Below are 19,628 nucleotides of genomic sequence, written 5' to 3'. Positions count from 1 at the left end.
GGAAAATTTGCCATGCCCTGAGGAAGTGTAGCCCGGAACATGCAGTTAACTAACTCTATAGTCTATACTGATCCTTAGAACATTTATAACCCCCAATGGAAAGTCAATACCCTCTTTCTACTCCTACATACCTAAAAGCATCTGATATCAGTGTTCATCATAATCATCATCCATAGAATACAATATCCTTCGTGCATTTTGAAGAACAGGAGAACCCTTTTTGGTCCTCTCAACAATTTGCCTTATCAATTGCCTTTCCATTTCGGAATCACAATCACAATCTTCATCTCCACTTACATCATCCAATCCCTGAACACTAGAGCTTTGTCTTGCCAAGATCAACACCTCACTTGAAGAAAGTTCCATCGAAAGTCTCTCTCCGTTGACAGGGGACTGAGTCATGGAACCATTTCCTCCACCATGTTGATCCTCCCCGAACACGTCCCAATCATGTATATGCGAACGTCCTTTGTTGGCACTGTCATAGTTGCTTGGTAGTGAATGTTCTTCAGACTCATCTATCTTGATTGAATCTTCAAACGCCTCATTGTATTCAGCTAGAGCTTCACTGGATAAATTTGCAGCTCTGGGTTCGGCTATAGGGTCGCAGTCATCGTAGGTCAAAATATTCCCTTTGGCAAAGGAGGATGCTTGTTTACAACTTGGGAAATACTCTTGAGAACTACCTGCATGCTTTGATTCCATAACACGTAATTTCCTCTGGCTATTTTGTAAGGCAAGCTCAAGCTCCTGCACACGATCCTCGAGTCTTGATTGGATGACTTCATGCAAACGCAAACTAAGTTCATGAGGTGAAACTGCATAGTTTGCAGGGACGATCATAGGGTCGCTGGCGTCCTCATTTGATTTTGGGAGATCAAAATCTTCCCCGTCGACCATGTCAGCTCGCAACTCACCTTGAGCAAAATCTGCTACGAAGTCAGCATCAACCTGCATTAATTTTGGCAACATTAACACACCACGGACGCATTTGTTGCGCTGATAACGTAAGTACAAAAAGCATGTAAAATATAAGGAGGAAAGGACAATGTTATGTCCCTATACAATTATGTTGTTACTACAAACTGAAACATAAAATTAATGCTTACCTCGACAAGCTCAGACAGTCTTCTATCTAGGCTAGATTCGTTCATGTTTAACCCCAACCTCTCAAGTTCGGCTTCAAGCTCCGCTTCAATTTTGCTCATACATTCCGAATTTTCATCTTCCTTCTCATCATATATTTTTTTGAGGTTAGTTATTGGAGAGTTATCCGTGTGCTTTTCAGGGGAAAATCCATTTAGCTCCTTATCGCAGAAGGAATGATCACATGTATCCTGTGAACCATAGTTTTCACTATGTAACTCCTTCACTGTCATTGAATCCTTCATGTCAAGTTCTTCCTGTAGATCTTGAACCAAATTCTCATTCTTCTTCAGCAATTCTCTCAACTTGTCCATTTCTCTTTTATTTGCCAAGGTGGTAGATAATATACCAAAAGAAATCCCAAGACTGAAGAGAAATGTTGCATCTGACGATGACATATGTGTCAATAATAGTAGTTATCAAAGCAAAACACACAACATTACAAATTGAGTATCAGATACGTGATATAAACTCGAAGGAAGCTAAGCAACCTAATTTTTTAAAAAGTCAAGTTCTCAATACAGTATTTGATCTCACTACAAGGGTCAAGTACTTTTCTAATTATTGCAGATAATGAACATATTGACCTGAAGCAATTTCTTCCTAGCTTTGGCCCAAAGCATCATCCATTTGTAAAGGAATAATGACTAATGAGACTGCCCAAATTCTCATGATAACTAGATTTGTGCATAGAGAAATTAAGCACCCATTTGGTTTCTATATTTCATTTCATATTTTTCTTTTCTCAAGATTTTAAGATGAGAAACGGTGAAGACTGGAAGCAAAAAACAGGAAGAAAATTTTCTTGTTTCATAATTTCCTTCACACAATCATTAAAACAGGGAAAAAAAAAATCAACAATCCCTGAGACTTTATAACATTTTTTATCAGTTCAAAATTTATTTGATTTTCAGATAGCTGCTAATATATAAATCATGTTCTGCAGGATTAATGGATTGCATGAGAAAAATAGAACAATTTACTATTTGTTTTCTTTGTAATCAACCAAACAATGCAGATGAAGCTCAACAATTTGATATCAGAATGGGTGGACTACTGATAAATCACATACTTAAGATGCAGGAAATCTAAAACAGTAGTTTTGTATCAAGAAACAATACCATGTTGAGTATAGACGTCTTTTCCATTTAGCACACCATTAAAAGAGCAAATTCTCCTACTTTGCTTATTTTTTGCATTAAATCTCATCTTCCTGAAACCACTGGATGATCTAATTTTTGGCAATGGCGGGACCCCAAATAATATATTTTCATCTTTCACTTGACTGGCTTCCCTGAGCAACTTGTTTTCTTCACTTCCAATAAACACAAAGCTAGAATCATCATCGTCTGCGCTGCTAATTTTTTGGCTTCTATCACATACATGAAATGACCCTGTGGCTCTAGATGGCGATGAAACAGAAGTAACAAAGCGTTCTTCAATATCAGCATGTTCTTTGTATAGCTGAGCCACTAAGCAACTTTCTAGTGAACTTATTGGTCTACTAGTATGAACACGCCTACGCTTAGTCCTAAGAGAGGTTTTATTTCCGGATACATTAAGTATAGAACTCACTTCTCTTCTAGGCAAACTCGGATGCAGGAAACCACAATGGCTACTAACATTGGAGCTTTGCTCATTTCCATCTTCAATATCATCATAGTTCCCATTAGCTGTGAATAAACCTGTTAAATTCGATCCAAAAGGAACATCGCCATCATTCAAAGTCCTCAAGTGTCTAACTTCTTCACCATCAAGCCCTATGTTAGAAGCCAGATCTAGAGTCGAAAGACCATCCGTTGAGTTCGCATCCGAAATCCTTCTATCCAAAGGAACATTCTTCCCCAATCTATCTCTCAATGCTTGCCCGCGAAAGGAGCTTCTCGGGGACTCACAGTTCTCCAAATTGGGATCCTCTGAAGATAAATGAGGTGACCTATCACTACTCTTTGCAACCCTTTTCCAATATTTAGCTAAGTACCCAGCTCCAGCACCAGCTACAACTACCCAAAAATCCATTTTCCCTCTCCCTTCCACACATACATACCAAAAATCAGTACCTAAACTCCACAAACAACTTTTTTATCCTTTTCCTTTCTATCATCAGCATTAAACAGAAAAGTGAAAAACCTTCCATCAATGTATTGCCACAAGAATAAGCTTAAATAATGTAATGTTCAACTTCCACGAAAAGTAACAATCAAAACCAAAATTTCTGATTGAATGGAAAAACCCTACCTTTCAGTAATCTAGCACAAAGAAACTACTGCACAAGTAGATAGATGGAAAGTCCAGCTTAAAGAATGAACAAAACTAATTAATAATTAAAAAAATAAAAAAAAAGGGAAAAAATTAAGCAATGCTCCAAGTCCCTGTGATACTAACCAATGTGACTGAACAAATTTCTGAGGAATCAAATAAAAACAAAGAAAAGATAGCAACTTTAGAGCAGTTAAACCAAGAAATGGATCAAGAATTCAGGATGAGATGTAGAAACTAAAAAGCTACAGAGAGTCGTTGGTGGGTTGGTGCCAAATTTTGGAAGCGGAGAAAACAAATGAGAAAAACGAAACAAGAAAAAGAAAACGTTTTTCTGGGTGTTGATATTTAATTTATGGAAAGCGCTTAGTGGAGACAGTGAAGATTGAAAGCAAATCTATGAAATGAAAAAAACCCGCACGATTTTTGCGGATTCTAAGTGGTTGGATTCGTAGAAAGAAAAGAAACCGATCACTTTAGAGAACCCTCTGTACCTTACAACTTTCAACGCCGTTTGTTTTATTTATTTTCTTCAATAAAATGTATTCTTAAAATATATATTAACAAAATACATTAAAAAAATTATTTTTTTAATTAGTTAATATTAGTTAATTTTTTATTATAAAATTATGTTATTGATATTTTAATGATTTAGAATTTAAAATTTATAATTTAGTATTTAAAATTTACAATTAAAAAAAATAAATGATATTAGCTACCTAATTATTAAAATAATAGCATATTCAAACGATAACAAAATCAAACATATAAACAAATTATTAATACAGTTTATTAACCTATAGAAAAAATTATTACAATTCATTAGCCGTTTGTGTGGTTCTGACTTTAGAGGTTTTAAAAATTGGATATCCTTATGAGTTATGAGTGTTTATACGAGGCATTTAGATAGATATTTTGTCGCTTTTTTTTGGTCTAGAGATAAATAACAAAGCCTAAAAGGCTACAAACAAATTATTCTCAATAACATGTTGAAGCTCATGCCATAGAAAAAACCATTCCACAGACTCTCGATCATCAATTGCTGCAAAACATGAGATCAGCAGCATTGTTTGTTGTTCTTTGAATGACATTGATCTCTATATTCCAATCAAGATGCAAGAAGTCCTGATTTTTTTATAATCAAATCATGTTCATTCCTAAGATGGCCACTCTCTCTTATTTGAATTAGATTAAAAAGCCTTTAAGCAATTAGTTTTAGCAATAACTTTTTTGAAATCACATTCTATAGACTATAGCCAAAACATACTTTTTTAAATTACATGAAGTTCACATCTAAAAACACTCATTAGCGGAAGAGATCTTATGCACCTTTTAATTCAACCACTAATTGAATTATCCAAAATACAACTAAAATTTACTATTTTTACTATTTCAAAAGATTAGTATCTGAATTTAATTTAACCGAATTAAGAAGAAAAGGGAATAAAGAAAAACCAATATAGAAGATGTTAAAGATTTTTTATGAAAAAGAATAGAGTAAAACTCTCTAGATGTACTTTAAATAAAATTAATCACTTTATTAGTAGTCGATAAGTCATTATTATTGAATATATTATTATTATTATCTCGCCAAATCTACCAAATAACAATAAAGAAGAGAAAGACATTGTTCCGCTTACTTCTATAAATCTATTGCATAAGATCAAGTTAGAAATTATTTTTGTATCGATCCCAAATAATTCTGTTTTTGGATAATCTCTTAAACAATAAAAAATAATCTTCAACGCAAGGAAGTAACGATAGCAAATATTAACATTCAGTTATGTTACATATACAAGCATTTTTGATAATCATGTCCAATTAAATTAGTACAAGCCTAACAAAAAATGCGCACATCTATCATGTAGTTCTTTATTTTTGCGCTTTTTCAGCACAAAAAATTTATTACAAAACACAAAAATTTTATTAAAAAGCACACAAGTTTTATTGCAAAGTATATAAATTTTTAATCACATTACATAAAGTTTTGTACATGACACACAAACTTATAGATATAACATAGAAATTTTTGTACATAATACAAAAATTTATTTGATATAGCACAAATTTTTCTGTGCTGTGTACTAATTTTTTTATGCTGTGCACTAAAATTTTTATATTTAATATTCTTGTTGAACATTTTTTTTTTTGGTGATTTAGTTTTTTTTTTTGTGACCAAATATTTATAGGAGAAGAAGAAAATAACAACAATAATAATAATGTTGATAATGATTAATGAAGGAAGATGAGGAAAAAAAAGAAAAAATAGTAGTAGAAAAAAGGTGACAGTGACGATAATGATGATAACAGAAATATTGATGGTCGCAGCAATAATGACAAAATTAAAAAAAAAAAGCACGCAAAAAAAAAAGAAGATAACTAAGGAGAGGAAAAAAGAAAAAGCAACAATCACACCTTTAGACAAAGAAAATAACACACCCAACAATTTAATTAGAGACTTAAGTTAAAAAAATCTTTAGACGTCTAATTTTATTGATCAATATTTTGTCGTTTCATCAAGATACGAAAGAATTTTGAAATTTTATATTAGTTATCTTAATCATCGAAAAAATTGGTTCTCAAAATTGATAATAGAAATTTAAGTTTGGAATACATAATGATATCTCAAAGATACATTTCCTTGCCCAAATGGCTGTTTGACCTTATCAAATGCTGAGTCAACGACGTATTGTTCCCAATGGTGGTTTATTTAATTATAAATAATAATGATATAATTATTTTAATGATTAATATCTTTTATTTAACTTTAAAAATTTGAATTAAAAATAATATTAAAGAAATATAACATACACTTTTTGGTAATTACATACCTTAACATGATTTTGGCAAGCATTAATCAAATAAAATTTTTTTCTATTAAGATCAGGTTTGACTAAAATATTTAAATACAAATTATATTGATATTAATCTAATTTTGACCAAATAGTTATTTTAAAAAACAAGCTGACTCAAATATCACTCTAATCCAATGATGATTATTCTCGATTAGTCATTTTTGTCATTTAATACTCTCTAAAGTCTCCACCTACATCCACCACAACAAATAACTATCTTTTCATCTTAATAACCACTATTACCTTATCCAGGAGAAAAAAAATGAAATAATTTTAGGGTAACGTTAATAAACCAACATTCATCCAATTTTACGTGAATCACTAAAAATAAAAAAACGTAATGTGAATCATCCTAATTATATTTTTATATAAATCAAATGAATCAGACTAAATTTAACTCTTTATATAAATTAAAATAGTACACTGTCTTTGTAAATTTAACCAGACTGTTTTCATTTATACATGTATACATGCTATCCTAACAAATCTAAACAGAATGATTAGATTTATTAGGACAGCATGCATACATGCATAAATTAAAATAGGGTCATTAGATTTATATAGAGAACTAAATCTATTCTGACTCATTTGATTTACATAGACAGGTAATTGGAAAGATTTATGTGACGTTTTTTAATAATTATAATTTTTTATTCATTTAATAATTTAAATAATTATCAATAAATATACACTACTCACATACAGTTTCTACCTTTTTGGATTTTCCATATTTATGATTGCACTAAATTCTCGTATTCATTTTCTTTTTCTTTTTTTTTTTTCGTTTTAGTTAAGTTTAAAAGTTTAAATATTATTTTAGATTAGTAGCGTACACTAACAAAAAATTACTAATTTCTAAAAAAATCTATGTGATTTAAAATTGTTCATTCGCAATTAACACATTTTTATAAAAACCAACACATTTGAATTAGTATTAAAAAAAATAGTATTCAAAAAGAATAAAAATTATAAAAAATAAAATATTTTGATAAATTTTACTTTTTTTTTTTTACCAAAGATAAGGAGATTCGAACCTGCGACCTCTTAGATGAGTATGGGAAGACTATGCCATTTGAGCTATAACTGATTGGCTTTTGATAAATTTTACTTGAACATATATAATTAAAAATTCAAAAGTGTTGGTTCATAGAAATATAATGAGCTAGTTTTAAATGGACAGTTTTAAATCACTATTTTTACGTAAATTTATCTATTTTTCTAAAAAGCAGTGATTTTTTACGTGTACGCTAGTAATTTAAAACTAACCATCTATCTCTACTGTTATTTGAAACCATCTATTTTTAAAGTTTCAGTACAAATAAACATGAAAAATTTATTAATTTAAAATTTAAAATATAGATGAGATATAATTTAATTAAAGTTGATCTAAATAGTAACAAAATTTATCATTTTTTATTTTTTAAATTAGTCTAAATTAAATTATCAATATTATTTTATTATTTTTAAAAATTATATTTTTATATTTATAACTTCATATATCTCGTTTACGGTATAAACGAGATAACTATGAATTTATCTCGTCATGTGTTTTTTTTTTTTAAATTCTATTATCTCGTTTGCAAACAAGATAATGCCAAATAAAATTGTATCTTATCTCGTTTATAGTGTAAACGAGATATAAGCAATCTTAATTTGTTTACACGGTAAACGAATATGTAAAAAAATAAAAATTAGTAAATATGCTATAAATTACCTATATCCATGAATAAAATATTTATTTAAAAAATTCTAATGTATGTGTATGTATAGTGTATCAATATTTTAAAGAAATAATTTTTAAATTTAATTTCATAAATTAAATGATAATTTTGTTGATATAGTATTGTTCCGAGGGTTACCTGAAACTGGAGGTCGATCTCGGACGAGATCTTCTGTACTGGTCGGAGATAGCGTGTCCGGCTGGCTGATGACGGCCAGAGCTGTTGTATCCGACTTGCTGGACTTATAGCACTGCTGATCCTTGGTCACCGGAGGGTGGGGGGTACCTGCAAGAGACTCCGATGCTTAAGTTAGCACGGGTATTAAGCAGGTTTTATGTAGAATCAGAGTATGAGTTATACCTGGGTGCTCCAGTGTATTTATAGTAGTTGTAGAGTGACCTTTCTAGATAAGATAAGTTAGTTATCTTATCTTATCTTTATCTTTGAGTTGAGGTCAGCTTATCTTCAAGGGAACCGCCCTTATCTCTATAGGCTTGGACGACCTTTGGATTTGGGTTGTGTTCCTTTGTTTGGGCCTTCTTGGGCCTTCCTGTTGATTTGGCCGAGCTCTTTTTGAGAAGAGGTCGGATAGTCTGACCTTAAGAGGTCGGTCGCTTTGTCGCCGATCATCCCGGGTCGGATAGCTCGACCCATGGTATGAACAGTGCCCCTGCTTGAGCTCGGTCTTTCTTGTTGAGGTCGAATCCTTGGCTTCGGTCCTTTTTAGTGAAGCCGAACTCAAGCATTTTGTCGATTCCTTTCTTTGTAGAGTCTTTTTGAATGTGGAACGTTTCTTCTTTCGCTTCTTCTGAAAGCGCACGCTTTTGCCTTTAATATTTTGACTTTGGGAATATGCGAAGCTTTAAATACCTTCATTAATTGGTTTTAATTGCCCGTTTCCCTTGGTTTTTATTTTGAATCTTTCGATCAAAAAACGGTTTCTCTCCTTCGTAACTTCTTCCTTCACTCTCTCATTTTCTGTTTTCATCCGCATCATTCTGCCTTTCCTTGCGTGATAGCGTCATTTAGCGATTCTCTGGGTTGATTCCATTTTCCCGTCTTCAGTTTTTGCAGCTTCTCTTTTGTTCCAGGTTGGTTTTCTCCTTCCCTTTCTTCTGCGTCATTTTCTTGTCTGATTTAGAGAAAGTCTGATTTGGAGAAAGTTTGGATTTTTCTGTTTTACTATGCCTGATTGTTGTGTATTCTGGGATTTCTTCGTCTTTTTGTGTGATTTCTTTGACTTTTTTCTGCTGCTTGATGCCTTTAGAGTTTTGCATGTTGCCGTCGCTTCCGCTTGTGCTTTTGATGATTGTATTCGAAATGATGATTTTTGTTTCTGAAAAAAGGTTATATCTTTGACGATTTTCCTACTTTCGGCTTTTTTGCTATGCCCTGTTGTTTGGTGAAACTGTAGAAAGATAGTGGCTTTTTGTGTTTTTGCTTCCTTTGCGCTTATTTGAGACATTCGTAAGCTGTAGGAATTTCCTGAATCCTTGCCTTGTTTCTGCCTCCAAAGGATGCCCCAGGACTTTGGTTTTGAGTCTTGGGGTTTTCCTTTCCTATGTGTTTTCCTGTGTCATTTTTGTCGAGTTGTTTTGCCCCTCGTCCGAGATATTTTTTTAGTAATCCAATCTTCTTTTCTTATTTGTAAGATTAGTCGGCGTCATGTCTTCTCGCAATAACATTGTAGAAGTGTCTTCCAAAGTTCCTGAGGGGATGTCTGATTGGCTGGACTTCCTTGTCCTAATGTGTGTCTCTGTCGTGGATGCTGAATTTTGTGTAGAACTGAGGAAGCGTCATAGAATTTGTAGTGGCAGTGCCCGGGAGAGGGATTATGAACTCGTAGCTCCTGATTCCGATGAGAGGGCTTGCTTTTCTACTTTCGTCGAGGGGGAGCGTCCCTTCTTTTACGCTTATGAATACTTCTTCAGCCAGTTAGACGTTACTTTTCCTTTTACTGCTTTTGAAACCAACCTGTTGTGGTCATGTAACATTGCTCTATCCCAGCTTCATCCGAATTCCTGGGGTTTTATCAAAATATTTCAACTGCTTTGCCAAGAGTTAGGCATAGCACCTTCTGAAACTCTTTTCCTTTATCTTTTTGTCTCGGCCAAGCCCGGAGGTTCCTCCAAAAAGAAAGCTTCCTAGGTTTCTTTCAGGTCAGCCCAGGGGCATAAAGTTTTTGCCATGTATGATGAGTCTTTTAAATATTTTAAGAACTATTTCTTCTGCGTCCGTGCTGTTGAGGGGGTCCACCCTTTTTTTTCTTGATGAAAATGATGAGCCTGCTTTTCCTCTAGAGTGGCAAAAGAATGTGAGAGTGCCACGTTATACATGGGAGATGCTTAATGAGGTTGAGCGGGCTTTTGTGGTTGTTCTTGAGGATTTGTGGGGGAAACCACCCCATCTAGATACAAAAAGATTCTTGAGTGATCCATCTTTGATTCGAACTGCTTTGGGTACTGTCTAATTTGTTTTTATACTTGCTTTCTGAGCTTTTCTTTTCCTGTGTTGTAACTTGTCATTATGGTTAATTCTGTTCTTTCAGAGATGTCGAAAAATAATGATTCCATGAAGGCCTATAAGAAGGCGAAAAAGGCTGCTGCTGCTCAAAACATCTCGGCCAAGGCGGCCGGGGAGGGATCTTCCCAAGTGCAAGTGAAGCCGCCCGTGCCGAGCTCTCCTGGGCCGAGGAAAGTGATCCCGACTCCTCGGGTTCGTCTGGCCGAGCCTCCACAGTTTTCAGCTGCTACTTCTGGTGCTCTTCCCAATAAGAAACAAAAAACAACTGAGGTCTTCAACCTTGACGCCCCTGATTTTAATGCAATCGAATTTGTAGATCAGCAGATCGGTCCCTACGGTACCCTCCCCATGGATGATGTGTCAATCCTTCACCATCTGGATTTTATGACCCGAAACAGTGTTAAAATGGCGTACATGGGGGCTGCCTTGTATCGAACTGCTCAGAATCTTCCTCTCCATGCCACTAAGGAATTTATGGAGGAGGCTAAACAGGAGTTCAACCGGATGAAGGGCCTTAAGAAGGAGCTTGAGGTAAAGGTAGCCAAGTTGGAGAAGGATCTGGAGAATGAGAAGGCGAGTTCCCTCTCTCTGGCAGCTTCGGTGAGGTTGGCCGAGGATACGGCTACCTGAAGGAGCAGGTTCGGATTATTGCTCCCGAGGCTGACCTCACTCTCTTCAGCCTGGAGAATGTCGTCAGGGATGGTATGGTTGTCCCCGATGATGAGGATGATGATGATGTTGAACCTCTCCCTGTTCCTTCTGCCAAGGTGTCAGCTCCTACTGTTCCTCCTGTTGAGGTCGGCCCTCCTGTTTCTGATCTTGACTGCCAGATCTTAAACCGGGACGATGGTACTGTGGATGCTGTTCCTCTCCAGGCTCGCCCTCCTTCTCCTGGTGCTATTAAAAAGTCTTCTGATCTGTAGTTTTTGGATTTCTGTGTAGTTGGCCCGGCTTGTGGGCTTTTAACTTTTTATTTTGTGGTTGGTATCCTTTGATGACACTCTTTTTGGTTGCTTTTAGCAACCCTTTAAAACAAACGCAATCGAGTAGCTTCTAAGCTTTTTGGGGTCTGACCCTGAAGCTTGGTATTTTATGTCATGCTTGCTTGCACTTCTTTATGCACTTTGAGAATGTTGGGGCCTTGTTGCTCAGAATCTCTGAGCTGTTTTTAAGTGTTAATCCATGACCGGCTTCTCTTATGTTGTCCTTTTTCAAGTTTATTTGTAGTTGACCGATGCTATCATGTCGATCTTTTGCATAATTTGTTTGAGAGGTCTTTTCGGCCTTCTTTCGTCTTGTCTGTGGTGTCTCCTTTTTGGTTGAGGTAGGACGACTTTCGTTCGACAACTCTTAGTGTTCCTGGCGAAACCTTTTTAGTTAGTCTTGAACAATTTCATTAGCCTTGTCAGGTGGCTTATTGGGTAAAGCTATGTCCCTTTTAGCGCTTGTTTCGTTTTGGTCCGACTTTTCTTGCCGGTCCTTCTTTAGCTTTCTTTGGTCCGATTTCTCTTGTTGGTCCAAGTGGTAGTTTGGTTGGTCCGACTTCTCTTGTCAGTCCAAGCTGTAGCTTTCATTGGTCCGACTTCTCTTGTCAGTCCAAGCTGTAGCTTTCGTTGGTCCGACTTCTCCTGTCAGTCCAAGCTGTAACTTTCGTTGGTTCGACTTCTCTTGTCGGTCCAAGCTGTAGCTTTTGTTTTTAAGTTATTCCTAGTAATCCTCTTTTTTGGACCTTTGTCAGGTCTCTTTCAGGGATTACTTTAATAACTTTCTTTGTAGGAGATCGACTTCGTTAGGTCGATCTCTTCTAAGTTATTTTGTAATCCTCTTTTTTGGACCTTTGTCAGGTCTCTTTCAGGGATTACTTTTATAACTTGTTTGTAGGAGGTCGACTTCTTTGCGTCGTCCTCTTTCTAAGTTATTTTTGTAGTCCTCTTTTTTGGACCCTTGTCAGGTCTCTTTCAGGGACTACTTTTATAACTTTTTCATTTTGGGCTGACTTTGTCATGTCGGGCCCTTCTAAGTTAAAGTAATCCTCTTTAATAGGGTTGGCCAGACTTCTTTCCAGGGTTTACTTATAACTTGGTTGACTTGGTCCGACTTCTTAACGTCGGCCAGTCTTTAAGTTATTATTTTAGCAATTCGTAAGACCTCGTCAGGTTCTTTTTTGGATCACTTTTGATAACTTCTTACATTATTCTGTGTTCATCTTTGCCAATTTGTAGAAAGTGGTTGTCATCTCTAGATCGTCTTTTGGGTGAATCGTGTTTTCACCTTTATCGGACGGTTTATCTTTATCGTGATTGTGCGGTGAAATTGTTTTTCACTTTCCGCCGATCTGTTGCTTTATAATCGGACGATGAATGCTTCAAATTAATGCGTCTTGAGATCTTGTAGAATATCTAGAAAATATATTTTATTCAAAGGAAAGTGCAAATATATACATGTGGAAATTTTTCATCCCTTTAAGTCGGATAGTGTCTGAGTCTCAACTTGGTGCCTCGTTAAAAAACCTTTTCAGGAAAAAAAGTGCATCCGATAATAAGATCTTTTACCTTTTCTAACTGTAGTACCTTCTTAAGTTGCAGGCGTGCCATGATCTGGGAAGCTCTCATCCATCGAGTTCAGACAGTCTGTAGTAGCCCTTCCCAAGTACTTCTACGACTCGGTAGGGTCCTTTCCAGTTTGCTGCCAGCTTTCCTTCTCCTGGTCGAGTTGTTCCGATATCATTTCAGATTAGGATGAGGTCATTCTCCGTGAAACTTCTCGGCACTACCCTTTGATTATATCTGGAAGCCATTCGACGCTTTAGTGCTTCTTCCCTGATCCGAGCTCTTTCTTGGATTTCAGGTAGTAGGTCAAGCTCTTCCCTCTGAAGTTGGGAGTTTGCTCCCTCATTGTAATGAACCACTCTAGGCGATCCTTCGTCGATCTCTATTGGGATCATTGCTTCTATTCCATATGCTAACCGAAAGGGGGATTCCTTCGTGGTGGAATGTGGCGTCGTTCGATATGCCCATAGGACCTATGGAAGCTCCTCTGCCCAAGCTCCCTTTGCATCTTGTAATCTCTGTTTTAACCCGGCCAATATGACTTTGTTGGCAGTTTCGGCCTGTCCATTGGCTTGTGGGTGTTCAACGGAGGTGTACTGGTGCTTTATATTCAAGTCGGCTACTAGTTTTCTGAAGCCTGCATCTGTGAATTGAGTACCATTGTCTATGGTTATTGAATATGGAACCCCGAACCTTGTGACAATGTTCCTGTATAGAAATTTCCGGCTTCTTTGAGCGGTGGCGTTGGCTAGGGGTTCTGCCTCAATCCATTTTGTAAAATAGTCTACTCCGACTATGAGGAATTTTACTTGTCCTGATCCTTGGGGAAAGGGTCCGAGAAGATCAAGTCCCCATTTTGCAAACGACCAAGGCAAAGTCACGCTGATGAGCTCTTCTGGTGGGGCGATGTGAAAGTTGGCATGTTTCTAACATGGTGGACATGTCTTTACAAATTCTGTAGCTTCTTTTTGTAGAGTTGGCCAATAAAACCCCGCCCGGAGTATTTTTTTGGTGAGAGCCCGTGCTCCGAGATGATTGCCGCAAATGCCGCCGTGTACTTCTTCTAGCACTTCCCTTGTGTTAGAGGTCGGCACGCATTTTAGTAATGGTATTGAGATCCCTCTTTTGTATAGGATGTTGTTTATGATGGTGTAGTACTGTGCCTCTCTTTTTAACCTCTTTGCCTCCTTTTCTTCTGTGGGGAGTGTTCTTGCTTTGAGGTAGTTGATTATGGGGGTCATCCATCCTTGGTCCTGATTTGTTATGGCCAGGACTTTTTCCTCTTCCGAGATTGACGGGTTCTGTAGCATTTCCTGTATGAGGCTTCTATTGTTGCCCCCTGGTTTGGTGCTGGCTAGTTTCGAGAGTGCATCAGCTCGAGCATTTTGTTCACGGGGTATGTGGCAGATCTTATATTCCTCGAGCTATCCGAGCTGTTCCTTGGTTTTATCCAAATACTTTTTCATGGTAGGGTCTTTGGCTTGATAGTTTCCTGTTATCTGTGAGGTGACTACTTGTGAATCGTTGTAAATGTTGAGTTTCTGAGCTCCAACCTCTTTAGCCAGCTTCAAACCAGCTAATAATGCTTCATATTCCGCCTGGTTATTTGAGGCCGGGAACCCGAACTTGAGGGAGAGCTCAACTTGGGTTCCTTGGTTGCTTTCTATTATCACGCCTGCGCCACTTCCAGTTTTATTTGAAGAACCATCCACATAAAGATTCCATTATGTGAGGGTTTCTAGGGCATCTGTGAATTCTGCGATAAAGTCGGCCAGATACTGTGATTTGATGGCCGTCCGAGCTTCATATTGGAGGTCAAACTCTGATAACTCGATTGCCCATTGTAAAATTCTGCCTGCTAAATCTATTTTTTGCAATATTTTGAAGTCTTGGAAGGCTTGTTCACATTCTGTCGTCCATTTGAACTGTTTTCCCTTCCTTAAAGTAGCATAGAAGGGGAGAGATCTTATCGCTGCTCCTGCTAAGAATCTGGATAGGGCGGCCAATCTCCCATTGAGTTGCTGTACTTCTTTGACACAGGTGGGGCTCTTCATGTTGAGTATAGCTTGACATTTATCCGGGTTTGCTTCAATTCCTCTTTGTGTGAGCATGAACCCTAAGAATTTACCTGCTTCTACTGCAAAGGTGCATTTTGCGGGATTGAGTCGCATGTCATGCTTCCTTATAGTGTCGAACACTTGAGCCAGGTCAGACAATAATGTATCTTCGCTTTGTGTCTTTATCAACATGTCGTCTACATAGACTTCCATGATTTTTCCGATGTGATCTGAGAAGACTTTATTTATTAGCCTTTGATAAGTAGCTCCTGCGTTCTTGAGACCGAAAGGCATCACGATGTAGCAGTAATTTGCTTTCGGTGTTAAGAACGAGGTCTTTTCTTGATCTGGTGGATACATGGGGATTTGGTTGTATCCCGAGTATGCGTCCATAAACGAGAGGTATCTATATCCGGAGGAAGCATCTACCAGAGCGTCAATACTTGGGAGTGTGTATGGATCCTTTGGGCAGGCTTTGTTGAGATCGGTGTAATCGGTGCACATTCGCCACTTCCCATTTGATTTTTTCACCAAGACGACGTTGGCTAGCCATAGTGGGTATTTGACTTCTCTTATGAATCCTGCCTCCAGTAGTGCTTGTACTTGTTCTTCCACCGCATGGGATCGCTCTGGCCCAAGTTTTCTTCGTCTCTGTTGCACTGGCCGAGATCCTGGGTAGACCGCTAACTTGTGACACATTAGCTTAGGGTCTATGCCTGGCATGTCTGCGGCTTTCCATGCGAAGAGATCAACATTATCTCGTAAGAATTGTATCAGTAATTCTTTTGAGTCTCCTCTTAGGATCGTACCGATATTAGTTGTTTTATCCGAGGTGTCTCCGATCTGAATCTTCTCTATCTCACCTTCTGGCTACGAACGGAGTTCTTCTCGTTGCTGAACTCCGCTAAGTTCAATTGTATGAAACTCTTCTCCTCTGCCTCTGAGGTTTAGACTTTCGTTATAACAGCGGCACGCCATCTTTTGATCTGCTTTTATTGTAGCTATCCCTTCTGTAGTTGGAAATTTCATGCATAGATGCGGGGTCGAGACTATTGCGCCGAGTTGATTGAGTGTTGTCCGACCTATTAGAGCATTGTAGGCTGAACTTACGTCGACCACAATGTAGTCTATTTTGAGGGTCCTGGATTGGTTCCCTTTTCCGAAGGTTGTGTGTAGCAATACGTATCCCAGTGGTTGTACTGGGGTATCTCCCAGGCCGAACAAGCTGTTTGGGTATGCCTTAAGCTCCCTTTCTTCCAAGCCGAGCTTATCGAAGGCAGTTTTGAATAAGATGTCGGCGGAGCTCCCTTGGTCTATTAATGTGCGATGTAGATTGGCGTTTGCCAGTATGATAGTGATGACCATGGGATCGTCGTGTCCCGAGATGATGCCGGATACGTCCTCTTTAGTGAATGTTATCGCAGGGTTGTCGGGTGCTTCTTCCTTTCCCTCGACATGATATACTTCTTTGAGATATCTTTTGCGAGATGATTTGGAGATCCCACCTCCTGCGAATCCGCCGTGTATCATGTGGACGTGTCTTTCTGGTGTCCGAGGTGATCGTTCAGCTCGTCCGTCATTTCGTCCCTTCGTCTCTTTCTTTGGTCATCATCTCGGGTGGCCAGAAATCGATCTAATTTTCCTTCTCTCACCAATTTTTCTATGATATTCTTTAAGTCGAAGCACTCGTTGGTGGAGTGCCCTCGGACCCGATGGTATTCACAATATTCCTTCCGGTTTCCTCCTCCCCTTTTACCTTTGAGTGGCCGTGCTGGGGGGATTTTCTCCGTGTGGCAGACTTCTTTGTGTACGTCGACTAGGGATGCCCTGAGAGGAGTGTAATTATGGTATTTTTTGATTTTCTCTCCTTGTCGATCTTCTTTCTTTTTGGATTCCTTGTTTTTATCTCGGTAGGGGGCCCCAGATTTTGAGGTTTCTCCTAACCGAGCGTTTTCTTCCATGTTGATATATTTTTCTGCTCGTTCCTGTACTTCGTCTAAGGAGGTCGGGTACTTTTTTGATATAGACTGGCTAAAAGGTCCCTCTTGTAGGCCGTTGATGAGTCCCATGATGGTGGCCTCTGTTGGTAAGCTTTGTATGTCCATGCATGTTTTGTTGAATCTCTCCATGTAGTTGCGGAGGCTCTCCCGTTCTCCTTGCTTGATCCTAGTAAATTGGGGGCATGCTTGGCTTTATCTTTCTGGATGGAGAATCTGGCTAGGAACTTTTTGGCCAGGTCTTCAAATTTTGAGATGGACTTTGGAGGTAGGTTGTCGAACCATCTGATTGCTGTCTTCATGAGAGTTGTTGGAAAAGCTTTGCAGCGAACGACATCTGAGGCGTCGGTAAGGTACATTCTGCTTCTGAAATTGCTGAGATGATGGTTGGGATCTGTGGTGCCATCATACAAAATTATATCCGGGAGCTTGAAGTCTTTTGGAATTTTGGTTTTCATGATTTCCCTGGTGAATGGATCTTGTTCTTTGCATGAATTTTCCTCAGGAGCGGTCTGAGGAGCTTTTGATTTGAGATCGGCTTCTAATTCCTGTAGTTTTTCTTCCAATTCTTGACGTCGTCGTACCTCTCTTTGCAGATCCTTTCCGATCTCCCGTTGTTGTTGGGTTTCTTTCTCAAGTTGCTTTAAGCGATCTTGAAGTGCTTCTATTGCTCACGGATTTGATGAGTTTTTGTCTCCGTTGGATTCCGGAGCATCCTTCAATGTAGTGTCCACGTTCTTGTGCGGCGTTCTGTTTTCTAGATCTGAATCGTGGTCGTTGTCATGGCCGTCCGCCATGGTGTTGGGATGACTTCCAGGTTCCCCGGCAATGGCGCCAATGTTCCGAGGGTTACCTGAAACTAGAGGTCGATCTCGGACGAGATCTTCTGTACTGGTCGGAGATAGCGTGTCCGGCTGGCTGATGGTGGCCGAAGCTGTTGTATCCGACTTGCTGGACTTATAGCACTGCTGATCCTTGGTCACCGGAGGGTGGGGGGTACCTGCAAGAGACTCCGATGCTTAAGTTAGCACGGGTATTAAGCAGGTTTTATGTAGAATCAGAGTATGAGTTATACCTGGGTGCTCCAGTGTATTTATAGTAGTTGTAGAGTGACCTTTCTAGATAAGATAAGTTAGTTATCTTATCTTATCTTTATCTTTGAGTTGAGGTAAGCTTATCTTCAAGGGAACCGCCCTTATCTCTATAGGCTTGGACGGCCTTTGGATTTGGGTCGTGTTCCTCTGTTTGGGCCTTCTTGGGCCTTTCTGTCGATTTGGCCGAGCTCTTTTTGAGAAGAGGTCGGATAGTCTGACCTTAAGAGGTCGGTCGCTTTGTCGCCGATCATCCCGGGTCGGATAGCTCGACCCAGGGTATGAACAAGTATTTTAATTATTTTTTTCAAATTACATATTGTAAATCGAAACACACTGGTTCGATTTATGCATGCATGCATGTTGTCCTAATAAATCTAATTACCCTGTTTCGATTTATGCATGTATGCATACTGTTCTAATAAATTTAATCACTCTGTTTAGATTTATAAGGATAGCATCCATGCATGCATAAATCGAAATAGTCTGATTAAATTTACTAGGACAACATACAAATATGTATAAATCAAATAAAACTGTTTCGATTTATATAGAGAGCTAAATTTAGTATGACTCATTTGATTTGCATAGAGATATGATTGAGGTGATTCACGTTACGTTTTTTATTTTGAGTGATTCGTATAAAATTAGATGAATATTAGTTTATTAATGTGAATTACCCACAATTTTATTCATATAACAACATTATTACATTAATGCAAAGCTATTGTCTCATGTAGGTGTATTTCTCAACTTATGTCTTTCAATTTTCAGTAAAGTGTCTAGCTTAAAACTTTGTAATAAAACTTCTATAATATAAAAATATCTTACTACTAGTTTCTTATAATTTGCAGAATTGACTTATCTCATGATGAGTTCACCATCCATCCCCTTTAATGCACAATGTTTCATTGTTTTGTATTGATAAGCCTAGAAATCAGTTTGCTTTAGTGTAATGCAATTATCAAAACGTTGCTTGATGCCACAACCTTCAAAAGAAGTGTGTTTTAGAGTAGTTAGAAAGAAAATAAAGGATGTAATTTGTTTTTTTTTTTAAATTCTACTTTTTTTTTGTGAGAGATACTAAAACAACACTCTCCTCCTTTCTATTTATAAAATGTATATTCTCCTCTCTTATAACTTTTAAAAAAAACCTCCTATTTAATCCATTTAAAATTTTTTGTGTTAACTAATATTAACTTTATCTATTTTTTAAGAAAAATAAATTATTTTTTACAAAAATACATTAACAAAAATTTTATTTTTTATCATTAAATTTTTCTTATCAAAATACTCTTTAATAAATTATTTTTTATTGATTAAATTGTATTTTTACCAAAATACTTTTAAAAAAATTAATAATTAAATTATTTTTTTCTAAGATACCTACCCTTCAATAATTTTTTAATTATTAAATTGTGATTTTACTA

At 37.3% G+C, this 19,628-nt stretch overlaps 1 protein-coding gene across 1 annotated transcript; it reads right to left on the bottom strand.

Annotated features, from left to right (window-relative positions):
- On the bottom strand, positions 7-3,549 carry LOC107634539. Its single transcript, XM_016337989.2, has 3 exons — positions 2,268-3,549; positions 1,110-1,531; positions 7-951 (listed from the first exon to the last, which is right to left on the bottom strand). Exons 1-3 carry the CDS (start codon positions 3,163-3,165, stop codon positions 148-150), a joined length of 2,124 nt encoding a protein of 707 aa, XP_016193475.1. The 5' UTR covers positions 3,166-3,549; the 3' UTR covers positions 7-147.

Source organism: Arachis ipaensis, chromosome B01 (genome assembly GCF_000816755.2).
Source record: "Arachis ipaensis cultivar K30076 chromosome B01, Araip1.1, whole genome shotgun sequence".
Lineage (NCBI taxonomy): Eukaryota > Viridiplantae > Streptophyta > Magnoliopsida > Fabales > Fabaceae > Arachis > Arachis ipaensis.
Note: the sequence above shows the minus strand (reverse complement) of the source record. Positions and strands in the feature narration are given on the sequence as shown.